A 15945-nucleotide genomic window follows, 5' to 3' on the forward strand; every position below is an offset into this window, starting at 1 on the left:
CAAAGAATTTGTATTATATAATTATAAACTTATTTTATATTATATACATACAGATTAGTCGAAACATATTTTCTGTCCCACAGAAGAAAGTAATATATGTTTAGAACAACATTAGGTTAAGTAAACGCTGTTGTCTAATTCGTTAAAGCAACCAAAGCAACTTTTCTGGTCTTTCCTGTCAGCACTTGATTTGTTAATTAAGATTGAGGAATATGTATTTACATCATGCATAAAAACATTTTTATATTGTGGTGCGATGTTATTTTCTGTTGCAGGTATTCAGGAAGGAAGTGAATGCACTAAATGTAAAAATGACTGGGCCCTGAGGGTGGCGATTGCTCTTCTGTATGTACTCTGTGCACTGCTCACCATCGCTGTGGCTGTGCTTGGATACAAAGGTAAGAAGTCCTCCTGACATTGGCACGCACATTTATCTTTTGCAGTGATGTGCACAAGTCTACTTGATTGTAGTTTCAGCAAGCTATGCTTTCACAATAAAGAGTTCATATCTACAAATGTTTAGAACAGAAACCTTGAAAATCTAAGTTCACTGGGTTTATATCTTATCCAGCTAAAATGTATCAAGAATGTGCCACAAATGAACATTCCCCATCATTTCTGCTCTTCAGTTTTGAACTTTGGCTCACTTTATTATTTGCCCTGACATAAGGCAACCATATTGCACCATAGAAACAAGTTAGTTTTCCAAATCTTGCCAGCCGGACTATCACAGAGAAATCTGTTTTCTGTATTAGCTGGGAAAGCCATGAGCGCTGTAAAACAGAGCATAGCAGTTTATTTTGTCTGGTGCCAAAAACCAGGATAAGATAATGCAGTTGTTGTTGTTGGCATCCAGAAGGACACAGTAAACTAGAGGTATTTTTTAGCTCTCAAATGTAGTTAGGTTTTTAAACAACTTTATTCATTTACGTGATATAACTAACATTTCTGTAGAAAGCAGTGTTAATGGGTTTGCAATCAAATATTTTGAAGGGATAACAATATATTATACAACAAAGCACTAAGAAAAATCTGATAGAAAGAAGGATAGAAGAAAGACAAATGAACTTCTACAAAGCACCCCAAATCTGTACTTGAAAATGTTTGCTTATTTACCTTTAAATGAATGAGATCTGATTGTCCAGAACACGTCTCCATTGAGTCCATATGTCTCCTCTGGTTCTCTAAAGCCCTAATGCCAACCAGATGAGAAGATCCTGTAAAGCAGCAAGTTTCACTACAAACCTGCTCCAGAGGAGATTGTATGCCTTTGCTGCAATTTGCTGTCCCCAAACCCACAGGTTGATTGACAGGGACATCGTGCCATTCTGAAAACATGTCATGGTTCCTTTGTTGGCAGTGCCAGACATTATCTAGTTGCTTTATTCTGTATCACATCTCAAAAAAGTCATACAGACAAGAGTTTTTATTTGTATGTTCAGATTTAGTCTAGTGAGTGTCTCAGTGGTGCATATTTAGATCGAGTCACTCATTCTGTCCGCTAAGAGAACCATTCCATTCAACTCCATTCAAAAATAACACGGCTGATACAGGAAAATAAGAAAGAAAGGAGAATGGCAGTGTTGACCTCCCGCTGACAGACTCCCAGTGTGAAAATGACCAACAAGCCTTTGAAATGGACCTCCGTGTTTTGTTTTTCCCCTAAAGCATATATTTCTTTTGTGTTTGGTTACACAAGCGCAGTCAGGAATGCTAACACCCAAGATTTTTGATGTGTATGAGTTTACTGGCAAGGAGAGCCGAGTGCTGCGTGTCTGAATGAAACACGGGTTAAAAAACTGTGAGAGCGAAGCGAAGATGACGACTTTTATTTTTTCATTCATGTTTGACCAGCAGTGAGATATTCAATGGGAAAAACACTGGGAACAAGAGGAGGGATTTAAAACCATTCCAGGCCTTTGTCAGGATAGCCTGTAAGATCACCTTCTGACTGTTCCAAAGAAAAAGACAAATGTGACAGTTGGTATTTTAATCATACGCTACTCACCAAAAGAATCATGCAGAATGCAAAGTGAAAGCTCCCTCTAGTGGCGCACATGAACACATACTCCTAGAATTAAGTTTAATGTGATACAACATTGTATAGAACATAAATGGGCAGGTCATGGTTATGGCAGGTTATATTAACATTTCAGCCCTAAGGCATCTTAAACTAAGGTTTCATTATTGTACAACTCCGGGATATGGCCAAAATCTGTCTTTGAATGGCTATAGTGGTGCCTGCTGGGAATCACCAGAAAGGAGATGCTCTGATAGCGTCTCCTCAAGATCCATTGCAAATTCCTGAGGAAATGAAGTGTCATGCATGACTGTGTGTTTGGAATGTATGTTGTATTTTTATATATGTGCACTGGACAAGTGAAAATTCTATAATCATGTCCACACAGGTCAAAGGGTCAGCATTTTGGAGGAATGCTGTCTCAGAAATACGTATATACGTAGTGTGACGAGTCAGCTGCCTCCTCCCTGATTATCACCGGCACCCCGTCCTAAATCGCCGCCCTTCACCAGGCTCCCAACTGGAGTGGGTGTGTGAGAGGAGGGGCGCTGGACGAGTCAGGGCTGGCGGCGTGTGATGGGGCACACCTGAAGGAAGTGGAGCCTCATTACCGCCGCTGTTTAAAAGCCCAACGCGCCTCTCCTCAGGAGACCGGTCTCTTCCCTGTGCATGCACACTGGTGTCCTCGTGGGTCCAGGAAGGGTGCGTTGAGGGACTCCCGCGCCACCAAGACGTGAGCTGCCGGACCCGCGATCCGGATGGGAACCGCACCCGTATACACGGCCGACGGGCCAGGATGCCGGGCCGTCCATCCCCTACCAGCGCCGCGGCCAACGAGCGAGATGCGGCCGCTAGGAGAAGCCGCCGCCCCTCGCGCCCCGGACCAAGGAGGGGAGCGCGTGCGGCCGCCGGACTCCGCCCCTTGCCTGGACCCTTCCTTGATGAACACTGCCCGACCTACACAAATCCCGCAGCACGACGAGGACACCAGATTCCCTGTTATTTTGGACACTTTCCCCCTTTGGCCACTTTTATTCCCTTTGTTTTATGATTTCTGTTAATAAAATCCTCTCCGAGGCCTAACGCCACGCCCACTGTGTCTGTCTTGTGCTCCTCCCGTGACACTGGTGGAGAATGCAGGCAAGGCGGAGCCTAGACAGCGCAGTTGGGAAACGTCTGGTGACGTCACTCCCTCTCGCTTGCAAACGTTCGTGAGAACCCAGACTGGGACGGAGGAAAACTGGGGACAGCCTCCCAGCCACACAAGGGGTAAGTGACTTTTCCATTGTCATTTTACCCTGTGGTTGGTTGAGGCTGTCACTAAAACCCGGTTTCTCTGTCCCTGCTCTGGTGCGCTGCGAGAGGGAGGACCGCCCGGAGAGGAAGCCCCGCCCACTCCGACCGTTTGGAGCCTGGTTGAGGATGGTAGCACTCCCGTGTGGGCGGCGCCCTGATGACGGGGATGTCGCTTGGGAGGGGGAATGTGACGAGTCAGCTGCCTCCTCCCTGATTATCACCGGCACCCCGTCCTAAATCGCCGCCCTTCACCAGGCTCCCAACTGGAGTGGGTGTGTGAGAGGAGGGGCGCTGGACGAGTCAGGGCTGGCGGCGTGTGATGGGGCACACCTGAAGGAAGTGGAGCCTCATTACCGCCGCTGTTTAAAAGCCCAACGCGCCTCTCCTCAGGAGACCGGTCTCTTCCCTGTGCATGCACACTGGTGTCCTCGTGGGTCCAGGAAGGGTGCGTTGAGGGACTCCCGCGCCACCAAGACGTGAGCTGCCGGACCCGCGATCCGGATGGGAACCGCACCCGTATACACGGCCGACGGGCCAGGATGCCGGGCCGTCCATCCCCTACCAGCGCCGCGGCCAACGAGCGAGATGCGGCCGCTAGGAGAAGCCGCCGCCCCTCGCGCCCCGGACCAAGGAGGGGAGCGCGTGCGGCCGCCGGACTCCGCCCCTTGCCTGGACCCTTCCTTGATGAACACTGCCCGACCTACACAAATCCCGCAGCACGACGAGGACACCAGATTCCCTGTTATTTTGGACACTTTCCCCCTTTGGCCACTTTTATTCCCTTTGTTTTATGATTTCTGTTAATAAAATCCTCTCCGAGGCCTAACGCCACGCCCACTGTGTCTGTCTTGTGCTCCTCCCGTGACAGTAGTATACTTGTAGTCCAAAGTGCAGACAAAGTCTGACTGGCTTTTACAATATGTGCCCACAGTGGTCCAAAGAATGGATAATGTAACAGAGGGTATGGAGAATTATGGAGGGAAGATCATGGCTGTAGAGACAGACCTCAAGAAACTTGGTAAGTCCAGACCTGAGATGTTGCAATATAGAAATCACATACATAACTGGCTTAATGCACTATATATGCACTGTATATAGTGCCACGTGAAAGTTTGTGAACCCTTAGAATTTTCTTAATTTCTGCATAAATATGACCCAAATCATAATTAGAATTTTTAAGTCCTGAAAGTAGACCAAGAGAATCCAATCAAACAAAGGAGACAAAAAATATATATACCTTGTCATTTATTTATTAAGAAAAATTATCTGGTGTTAAATATTTTTTTGAGTGGGAAAAGTATGTAACATTTCTTATAACCTGTGATCAGTCCTGCATAATGTTTTGTAGGAATTTTAGCCCAATCCTCTGTACAGAAACACTTTATCTTTGTGATGTTGGTGGGTTTCCTCCTATGAAAAGAGGAGGACTCTTCTTGCGACTCTGCCATGGACACCATGGTTCTTCAGTGTTCTCCTGATGATGGACTCATAAACATTAACATTAGCCAGTGTGAGAAAGGCCTTTAGTTGCTTAGAAGGTAACCTTTGAAACCTAGTGGACTTTTACACATCTTGCTTTTAGAGTGTACTGTTGGTGGACCACTCCTGGGGAGGGTTACAGTGGTCTTTAATTTCCTCCGTTTGTACACAATCTGTCTGACGGTGGATTGATGGAGTCCAAACTCTTTAGAGATGGCTTTCTAGCCTGATAAACAACATCAGCTCTTTTACTGAGGTCCTCAGAGATCTCATTTGTTTGTGCCATGATACACTTCCACAAATGTGATCAGACTTTGATAGATCCCTGTTCTTTAAATAAAACAGGGCGCTCACTGACACCTGACAGTCATTTCACTGATTGAAAACAACTCTGAAAAACAGATGGACTTTAATTTCAGCTTCAAATTAAATGCCAATCTTAGAGATTCACATACTTCTGCCACTCTCAGATCTGTAATACTGAATCATTTTCCTGAATAAATAAATGACAAAATATATTTTCATCTCATTTGTTTGACTGGGTTCTCTTTGTCCACTTTCAGGACAAATATGGATATTTATGTAGAAAATTCTAAAAAGTTCACAAACGTTCAAGCGGCATTGTATGAATAGTTTATTAGCAAAAACTTAGAGTATTAAAATGTTCAAAAATGTTATTATGTTATCATGTTTTTATTGTTTTACTGTGCAAGTTAGCTGTATTAATTTTGTTATTTTTTAACCTAATCAAAATAATCCAACTGCGGTTTGATTGAGATTAACTGGAATGTATTATTAATAAACATGAGTTTGGAAATTTGTCATGAGTTTTTGCAAATGCACGCATTTATGTCCGTTTATTACACGGCCAAAAAGATTTGTTTTTACCAAATATGTATAGTGGAGTGACTTGTTAAGCATATATATGGAAGTTTTTTCCTAACAAAATTAAAATTAAAATTAAAATGCCTAAAAAGATCAATGTATAAATCAAACTCTCAAAACAACTGCTCAAATTATAAATCAAATGCTCAAATTATCAAATAATAAATCATATAAGTAGTACCAGTCATGATAACTGATGTACATGGATGAGTGGTGTGTTATTGAATTTGGCGGTTTTTATCTGGGAATAGCATACCACTGGATGGCGCGACTGACCAATCAGTATCAAGTATTCCACAGAGCCATGTAAGATATATGTGCGTGTGTGTGTTTATTGAATTACAATTAATTTAGATATTTTGTCTAAAAGGATGGTAATGATACATTTCATAATATCATAATGTTCATGTTCAAAAAAAGTTCATCAGCTTCATTAACTAAGTTCATTTACTCCATTAACAGAATAAAATTGTTGAAAATAAAATCTTAAATTGTTTGTTTTTTCATTTTTTATTCATTTTTAACAAAACTGATTTGCTATTTATATTCGAAAAACTTTGTTAATCTGTAAAAGTCATACTGTTGGGCCTTACATGACTCTTTTTAGTAAAGTTTGTAAAATAGCAGGTGTGACTTTCCAAAAACATAATGATTATTAATTAATAATAGAATGAATAATAATTATTATTATTTATATGTAATAACACAATACACAAATGTATTGTTTTGGGTGAAATTATTGTTTTAGTTCTAATTGTCAGGACAGTGTGTTAGAACTTTTTACTTAATGATTGCAAGTCATTAAATATTAGCCAGTAAATATTCAATTCAATTAATAATTAAATTTTCATAATAGACAATGTTATACATCACTGACTCTTTATTAATATATATATATATATTTTTTATTAATAAACTTCTAAATGTGATGTGCAGATGATCAAACAGCAGAGAAGTCAGGAAACGCCACCAGTGAACTCCTGTCATTCAAGATGGAAATTCAGACGTTGCAGAAGCAGCTCGGTGTTGTTGCTGTGAAGGCTTCTAACAACAGAGCTGTTCTCGAAGAGCTACGGCTAGCCGGCGAGGACATGCAGAGCGGACATCACTCACTGCGAGATCTGTTGGAGAGCAATGCCAATGTCATTAGCAAAGTCAACCGCACCTTAAACTCATACAGCAGCTTGATTGATGGACTAAAGACGGACACGGCTCGGCTCCAGACGGACCTTCAGGTGCAGACGAGCGAACAGGGCCGAAACACCAACAGCCTCAGCACTCTGAACTTCACCCAGACCCAGCAGAGGAACCTCATCAGCTCCCTCCAGAGGTCGGTGGAGGACACTAGCCAGGCCGTCCAGAAGCTTAAGAATGACTATCAGAGCCTTCAGCAGGTGGCTAGGCAGACCAAAGCGGATGCTGACTGGCTGAGGGAGAAGGTTCAGAACCTTCAGGCCTTAGCTGCTAACAATTCTGTGCTGACTCGCTCTAACAGTGACGCTCTGGAGGACGTGTCTACTCAGCTGAACTCACTCTCAGAGCAGGTGCAGAACGCCTCAGGCATCGCCGACAGCCATGAACAGAGCATCCGTGAGCTCATGGACCAGCAGCGAGACCACGACAATTCAACCTCCTTGAAGTTTGATGCCCTAGAGGCACATCTTGACCGCAACGATGCGGAAATGGACCGCATAACGGGGAATGTAAGCTTCACCACGCAGCTGCTCGGAGTGATCAGTGTGGATCTGAATGGTCTTCGCACCTGCTCCGAGATGGTGGCCCAGCATTCAGACCTGCTGCTGGGGCTGAACAACAGTGTGGCAGAAACCAGAGCCGACAACTCAGAGCTCAAAACCCAGCAGGAAGAACTCGCCGCCAGGCTCGACAAAGAGGTCAGCAGCCTTTCCATAGTCATGGAGGAAATGAAACTGGTGGACAGCAAACACTCGCAGCTCATCACCAATTTCACGATTCTTCAGGGTAAGATCTGAGGCTAGGCTTCTATTTATTTAAATATAAACACTTGTTTAAAAAGAGATTTATTGATTTTTGCATATATAAAAAATTATGATATTTTGAGCTATAATTTGCAACCAAACCATGGCTGTGTGGTCACTGTGGGGTGTCGTCAGGCTAAATGGATGAGTGACCTCTTTAAAATTGTAACACTTTCTAAATATTAACATTTCTGAATATACCCTAATAACTCATTTCACTACCAGAATTTTATGGTTTTAGAAGAGTGGGAGTTCATTTCTTTGTTTCATAATTTCAGGTCCTCCTGGTCCAAGAGGACCTCGGGGAGACAAAGGGTCCCAGGGGCCACCTGGCAAAGCTGGCCAGAAAGGTGAAAATGGTGAAAAGGGAGCACCTGGTGTTGCTGGGCCTAAAGGAGAAAGGGGTCCAGCAGGGCCTCCTGGTGTACCAGGAATGAAAGGGCTACCCGGTTCAAGAGGAAGCCCTGGGCAAAAGGGTTCACGAGGATCTGGGGGCAGGGCGGGGCCTTCGGGAGAGAAAGGTGACCCTGGTATACCTGGGCTGCCTGGAAGAGATGGTCAGACAGGTCCTCAAGGGCCACAAGGGCCGCAAGGACTCAGAGGGCCAGCTGGGCCTGCAGGACTAGAAGGGCCTCGTGGGCCCGTAGGCCCACCTGGACCTCCTGGACCACCTGGATCACCTGGACTCCCTGCACAAGTAGTTGTGGCCCCGGCAGATCCACAAGGCTTTGTCAACCGCCAGGTAGCGCCACCCCCTACAAGTACACCAGGTACCAGCTTTTCTTATACTCACTGTTCACATACACTAGTGGGTCTCAATCTTTTAACATTTGCTTACCTTTCCCTAGAGGTCTGCAAGCCAGTTGGGTGAGTCCATTCGGGCCAGGCTCATGTTTATTTAGCTTCTCTCATTTTATTGTCCCCATATTCAGCACACATAGGCTACTGTATGTTATAATATACTGTTATAATGATTATATTATAAATATTATACATCACCTACACAATACGCAAAGCATATACACACATGCATTAGCATACAGGTGACATTTGACAATGCAGAGCATCAGGGAGAAGTTGGAGCATGTCTAATGAGCATCTCCTCATTAGACGCACCTTTAAGATTTGCATCTTTACGGATTATGATTATAATGAAATAGTTTTTGTCTTCAATAAGTTTTATTTCCTTAATTACTAATTTAAAGCTTTCTATAGATATATTTCTGTCTGTGAGGCTTTTATTCAAAGCACATCATGTTTCTTTTCTTTATTTTATAAAAGCACAATGTTTTGTTCATATTGTAAGTGAACAAAAATAAAAATGAACCTTTACAGTTACGAATGATAAATTACTTTTACCTTATGAGCAAAAATGAAGCCATATTCACGGAAAACATGCAAGTGATCATCCTGGTCCTTTAAACATTGTTATATGCTTCAACTATTTTGGTATATCTATAGATTTATTTTAGGCAAGTTAAGATAATTTGAGAAGGCTGAATTGATCAAACATATATGATCTGCTCATTGTCTGTCGCTGGCTGCTTGTTCATTACTTTAAAAAACAAAATGTATATATGATGAACAAAAAAATGCTCCAAACGTTCTTCTAAATTAACTTAAAACGAAACGAAATATAATCATTTTGCCATTACATACAAAACTGAACTATTTTTAATAGCTGAAACAGTAGTATTAGCTGTTTTAGTATACAGGTGAAAAGGTGTGCTCGGGCCGGTAATTCTTATAAACTTTCGGACACGGGCCAGGCTCGGGCCCTAGCATCTCTGCCCTAAATTTGAGGCCCATGCAGGGCTCTACTTCGTACCCCAGATTGAGAACTACTGACATACACTCAACACAGGCCATTTATTAGAGTCAATACAGTAGAAATCATTTGGTTTTTATGTAATATGAATGTTTTTAATATCAACAAACAGTGCTTATATACACTCAAAATGTGATATTTTATTACAAAAAACTTTAACTCCTTAATGAAATCCCAGATAGCCAGACAATGAAAATATAAATAAATAATTATATAACTTATTTGTGTTTGGGACACTGAGAGCACAGAGACTGTAATGTACACCGTAAGTTTGAAAACGTTTAGTTTAAATGTTTAACATGAATGAACGGTGCTCATAAAAGACTGAGATAGTATTCTTAAGTGAAATGAGTTGAGGCTTGAACCTGGAAACAGCATCCATTGGTGCATTCGTTAGACACATTACGTCACCACTTAACAAGCGGATAGCATTTCGTGGTGGTCTTCCAGTAAAAATCGTGTTTGGGGGGGGGTTAAATATATGTTTTTTGCTGAGGTTTCTACTTAAAACTAATTTTTTCCCCGTTTGCATTGTTTTACTACTTACACATTAAGTGTGTTCTTTTTATCATCTTAGGGTGCCCACCTCAGTGGAAGAGCTTCAGAGACTCGTGTTACTACTTCTCATCAGAGATGCTGGACTTTAATGACACGATGGAAAGATGCAGCAACAAGAGTTCAACTATGCTGATTATTAATGATGAAGATGAGCAGGTAAATCCTAGATACTATTATCAAATATGTAATGGGTCTTAAACAGAATTAACTTTATTAAAACAGTTTGCAGTTTTGCAGTGTGTCGTAACAGATAGCCTTGTGGGCATCTTGTTACGACTCTTGAGTTTTAAACCTAACATTACTCTATACAATGCCTACTTTATTATCTATCACAGCTATGGATAAAGAGGCAGATTTCTGGAAAGGGCTTCTTTTGGCTGGGCCTCACTGACAGAGCAGAGGAAAACATCTGGAGATGGGTGGATGGGAGCCTGCCCAACTACACGTGAGTGATTAACTGAAATACATAATACATATGCAGTGTATAACATATTCCATTATATTGAGGATCCTCAGTAATATAATGAGTAGATGGCAGTGTGAGGAAGCATTCCCCATTAGTCTTGTCTGATTTTAATTGAAAGGAAATGGAAGCCTGGACAGCCTGATAACTGGAGCCATGGTCACGAGGTTGGGGAGGACTGTGCCGGCCTAATATATGAGGGCAGTTGGAACGACTTTTTCTGCACAGAACACATTGGTTTCATTTGCGAACGAATGAATGAATGTAAGTTCAAATTCTTCTTTCTTGCAAACATTTTTTAGCTTCTTTTGGTTGAAAAGAGTTATCTGTTTGCTGTGCTCGAGTTCATTTCATTCATTGCAGTCTTTTCTCCATTATTCACAGCCAAAGTTCCCGTTTTATAGCACCTGTTGTGAATGAACAGAGCATATTGGATAAGACAATCACAGAGACAGTTCAGAAGACTTCTGTCACAGTATCCTCTCATAAAGCACGAACGATCGCTTTCCCCAGAGAGTCACATGTGACAGACATGAAGAAGACTGCAAACTATACAATACACTGATCACCAGTCACGTTAATGTTTAGATAAGTGAAAACGCTGTAATGTATTGTAATCATGTAATTGTAAATACCTGTTTTACCTGTGTCATTAACAAAGCTGATGCCACATTATTCCAGTGCAATACAATAAAGCTTTGTAGCTGCTTTAATGAAAATAAAGCTTTTAACAGCCAACCGTAAAGCTACAATTAATATGTTGATATGTTTTAATGACTATAATCCAGAATTTGTTCACACCAGAGTTTTACACCTTGGACATCATTAATGTGATTTTATAAATACCTTTTTCAAATATTTGATTATGCAGTAGCTATGTATAAAATAGTTGTGTATTTGAATACATGTACATGTATGTAGTTATCATCAAAGACCATGTTTTTATCTGAAATAAAATATAGTTGGTATTTTTCAATATGCTTTATGTTGAAATCCTTTTGATAAATGTTTAATTGTGGAATGTCCTATATGTAACACAATAATGCAACATAGATTGTTTTGCAACTATACACAGTCAGAAATACTGTATACATGTATGTATTATGATTAGGCTGACCATACTGGGCATTTGTATGGGACTCTGATGTTTTATGGAATATTAAAATCCTGACCAGGACGTGTCCTGTTTTAACAGCACATATGGCCACACTAATTATGATAAATTATCATTAAAAAAAAGTTTCATATGCTCACAAAGAGTGAATTTAATTGATCAAAAATACAGTAAAAACAACAATGTTATGAAATATGTTTACAATTTGAAAAAACGTCTTTCTATTTGAATTTATTTTAAAATGTAATTTATTCTTTTGATGCAAAGGATCACTTTAGAAATCATCTTAATATGCTGATCTGGTGCTCAAGAAACAATTATTATTATATATTACATTTATTTATAAACATATTATTAATTTGTCGTTATCAGAGGAATAAATAACATTAAAAATATACTATATATTTAATATAACAATATTATAATGCATTATAAATATACAATATATTTAAAATCGAATTATATCTTACTATAAATATACTAGAAAATATTAATTTAAATTAATAGTGTTTAGAAATGTTATTGTTTTAAGCTGTGTTTTGGTCAAATAAGCCTTACAATAAAAATATATATATATATATATAGTAAATAAATTAGAAAACATTTGTAAATAATTTACATTATATACATATTAAATATGTAAGCTATATATTTACATTTTTAATTTTATAATGTATTCCTATTCTACATTTAAAGAAAATTCCCTTGTCAGGTAGGTCAGTGTGATTTTATTGAGTTTACTTATTTGTTTATTGATTATTATTTACTAGTTTACCCCAAAACAATGTCAAAATATTTATTTTAAAAGATTTCAGATTTTTTCCACTGCTAGAGAAAACCCATTTGTAATTAAATTTTTTCCTCTTATATAGCTCTTAACAACTGGTCTTACCCTATCATAAAAGACACAATTTCATATTTTAACTAAGCGTCCAATAAGACAAAGCAAATAAATAAAATAAAAATGTCCACATCATCTTGTGACTGCTGAGTCAGATAGGGTCTACCATATGATTAAGTCATATGATTTATTAGCTGTATTTCCCTAACCTTCAAAAAGTCATCATTTACACTATCCGACTAACAGACTCCAGTGTCGAATAACAAACATCTCGTTTACATCCCGCTCATGTTTATTTGGATATGCCCAGCTGTTTGTGTGTTTTAACGGTGTGGTATGTGCACACACCAGCAATAGCTCTGTTACCCAGAATGCACCGCTTTCGAGCTGCGAGTAAGTGACTGAGGAGAGGATCCCATCAGCAACACTAAGTGTAGTTTCTATCTTATTATGTGTATTAATTCACTTCTTACCAAGTGCTGACAGGGAGAAGAACAAGAAGAGGATCGAGCTTAGATTTCGTCGCGTGTATATCTCGGCCATGCCTCTCTTCAATTCAAATCCCTTTGATCAAGATGTTGGTAAGTTTGAGATGTCATGTTAGCAGTTAGCAGGCGAGCTAACGGAGCTCATCTCTATCTTTTGTTGTTCTTAGCAACCCACCGGCTTTTTGTATCTTTTCGAAATCACTACAACTATTTATGTGAATTTCGGAAAGGCATTCCATTGATTAAATAATTCCCATTAGTGTTTAAACCCGAAACTTTTAACGTAGGCATTAATGACAACAGTTTCACAGCTAGAGAGCTTAACATGTTATTAGCCTGATGGCTAGCCAAGTTTGTAGCTAAAGAAGCAGCGACTGACTAGCGATCAAAAGCTTATTTTCTCTATTTGTGTGGCACTGGCAGTGCACTATTGAGTAAATACAGGCGCTTTGCAGTCAACTTCAGATGATTTGAGCCACCTCACTCAATCTTAACGGTTTAATTCATCCTCGACCGGAGATAACGGTTCACACAGTGACGCTGCAAATGTCCCCAGCTGCTCATTTGATATATTATTAGCCGCGTTTGTTTTGTTGACTGGTTTTATTCCAACTGCACAACTGTGTTCTTTATAACAGGCCTTCATTAAGATTACAGTGTTGTGTTGTCTAGGCTGTATCATTATAGTATTATGAGCCTGCGGATAATAGTTTTGCTGGGGAAAGCAGCCTGTGCGCGGTTTATAATATAAATGCATGCATTTTAGGAAGTGCGTGAAAATTTGGTTCGGTATAAACATTTTTGAGCATATGAATTGATCTGAAAATGTTCCTACTTTGCAGATGTGGGGAATGTCAGATTTTGGCAGTGACTGCTGGGGTGATGTACAGTAGCTGCAGATGTCATTGTTTGAGCTGGTCTGAAGGCATAGAAGTGTCTGTGCAGAATTAATCTCCTAGCTGGTTTTGTTTATTATAAAATGTATTTTAGGGGTGTTTCTGTACTAGAACAGGCCATTGTGTTTTTGTTTTGGCTGACCTCTGTCCTCTATTTGACAGCTTGCTAGATTGACAAACAGAATCTCACAACAAATGCAGGTCATTGGTTAACCTTCTCTAAACAGCGGAATTGGTTCTGTCATAAATTAACTTTTTTTGTGTGTGTGTGTGAAATATTTGCTGCCTGGGCTGGAATTGATTTTCATGGGGATTTAAACAATTATGGTTGTTGATTTAGTTGCATTTAAATTTAAAAAGTAAAATAATAAAAGTTGCTGTAAATAGAGTTTCATATAAAATATATAGTGGCATATAATTGTACAAATGATTTGTAATTCAAATTATAATTTTTGTAAACTTTGTATCACAGTTCCCACTAAATATTAACAGCATTTTCATTATTGATAATAAGAAATGTTTCTTGAGCACAAAATTGAGATGTTTTTATTATTATAATTTTTTAAATACACAAATTCAGCCTTGATGATAATGAGACTTTAAAAACATGAAAAAAAGTAAAACATACCAAACATTTTATAGATATATCCCAACTATAACCCGTTATAATTCCTGTATAACCTGGTTTTTTTTTTTTTTTTTTTGGCATTTGTTTTCTTAGGCACTGGTTAATTTCTGACTCTGGTTTCTATAATTTGGTGTAACAGACCCTGTGGCCTTTCACAGATACACATTAATTAATTTGCAAATGAATGTTATGCAGCTGAATCACAGGAAAAATCACAGAAATCAAAATCACAGGAAATATTTATCATTATTCTTTTGCAGAGAAAGCGACAAGTGAGTTGAACACAGCTGAGGACTGGGGCCTCATTTTGGACATTTGTGACAAGATTGGACAGTCTCGCACTGGGTTAGCCAATGAGCATTCTGGATTTTTTTTTGTGAATGTCTTTTAGATAAATGGGTGATTAAAAGGTTAAATCTTATTGCTTGTCTTCTGAAGGCCTAAAGAATGCCTGCGATCTATAATGAGAAGAGTTAATCACAAGGATCCGCATGTTGCCATGCAAGCATTGACGGTAAGGCAAATGTTTCTTAATGCTTTCCACTGGATGAGGAGAAATAATGCTTCATTCTCAAGTATGCAAACATCAGAAGCCATTAATGAGCTATCAAGAATCAAATGAGTGTTTTCTCCTCCGTAGCTACTGGGTGCGTGTGTGTCAAACTGTGGAAAAATATTCCATTTAGAGGTTTGCTCCAGGGAATTTGCTAGTGAAGTTAGCAACGTGCTAAATAAGGTATGTTTTTCATTTTGTTTGTAGAAACACTGCATGCTTTAATTGCTTCGTCCAGCAGTTAACGACTGATGTTTTGTCTTTTCTTTTAAAGGGACACCCAAAAGTGTGTGAGAAGCTGAAGGCTCTGATGGTGGAATGGGCTGAGGATTTCCGTAATGACCCCCAGCTCAGCCTCATATCGGCCATGATCAAGAACCTCAGAGAACAGGGCGTCATCTTCCCCGCCGTGGGCTCTCAGGTGAGCAGCCCGATCCAGACCCCCACTGCACAGATCTGCCTGTTCACTGGATTCTATAAAATGCTGTAGTTATCTCTAAGTGATTAAATGTGTGTCAGGAGTGCAGCTTCAGTTTAAAAGCCAAATCTCAGACTTTAGCACATAAACATGATATTAAAGGAAATGTTTAAAAGAAAGCCTTACATTGAGGTCAAAAGTTTGGAGTCAGTAAGTTTTTATTTTTATTTTTTTTTTAGATAATTTATTTTTACTATTAAATCAAATTAATAGTTGGCTAGCCATCATAATATATATATAGCTAGCAAAGATTCATAAAAATGATCAAAAGTAAGAGTATAGACATTTATAATGTTATAAAATATATTTATATTTCAAATAAATGATAAAGATATAAAAAAATATTGTTCAAACATTCTTCTAATAAAATAATCCTAAAAATATATCATGGTTTTCACAAAAATCTTAAGCTAAAGTTGCT

The 15945-nt window shown here is 39.3% G+C and overlaps 1 protein-coding gene across 1 annotated transcript in view; it reads left to right on the top strand.

The window, feature by feature from the left end:
- The window catches only part of LOC127950957 (collectin-12), a 41892-nt gene that overhangs the window by 19382 nt on the left and 6565 nt on the right, over positions 1 to 15945 (top strand). Inside the window, exons 3-14 of the mRNA XM_052548423.1 lie at positions 276 to 398; positions 4248 to 4334; positions 6617 to 7660; positions 7956 to 8447; positions 10083 to 10219; positions 10399 to 10508; positions 10648 to 10712; positions 12958 to 13062; positions 14754 to 14838; positions 14932 to 15007; positions 15134 to 15229; positions 15321 to 15467. Of these exons, the coding sequence (XP_052404383.1) occupies positions 276 to 398; positions 4248 to 4334; positions 6617 to 7660; positions 7956 to 8447; positions 10083 to 10219; positions 10399 to 10508; positions 10648 to 10712; positions 12958 to 13062; positions 14754 to 14838; positions 14932 to 15007; positions 15134 to 15229; positions 15321 to 15467 (2567 nt within the window). The remainder of the gene's footprint in view (positions 1 to 275; positions 399 to 4247; positions 4335 to 6616; positions 7661 to 7955; positions 8448 to 10082; positions 10220 to 10398; positions 10509 to 10647; positions 10713 to 12957; positions 13063 to 14753; positions 14839 to 14931; positions 15008 to 15133; positions 15230 to 15320; positions 15468 to 15945) is intronic.

This window comes from Carassius gibelio, chromosome B2 (assembly GCF_023724105.1).
Source record: "Carassius gibelio isolate Cgi1373 ecotype wild population from Czech Republic chromosome B2, carGib1.2-hapl.c, whole genome shotgun sequence".
Taxonomy (NCBI): domain Eukaryota; kingdom Metazoa; phylum Chordata; class Actinopteri; order Cypriniformes; family Cyprinidae; genus Carassius; species Carassius gibelio.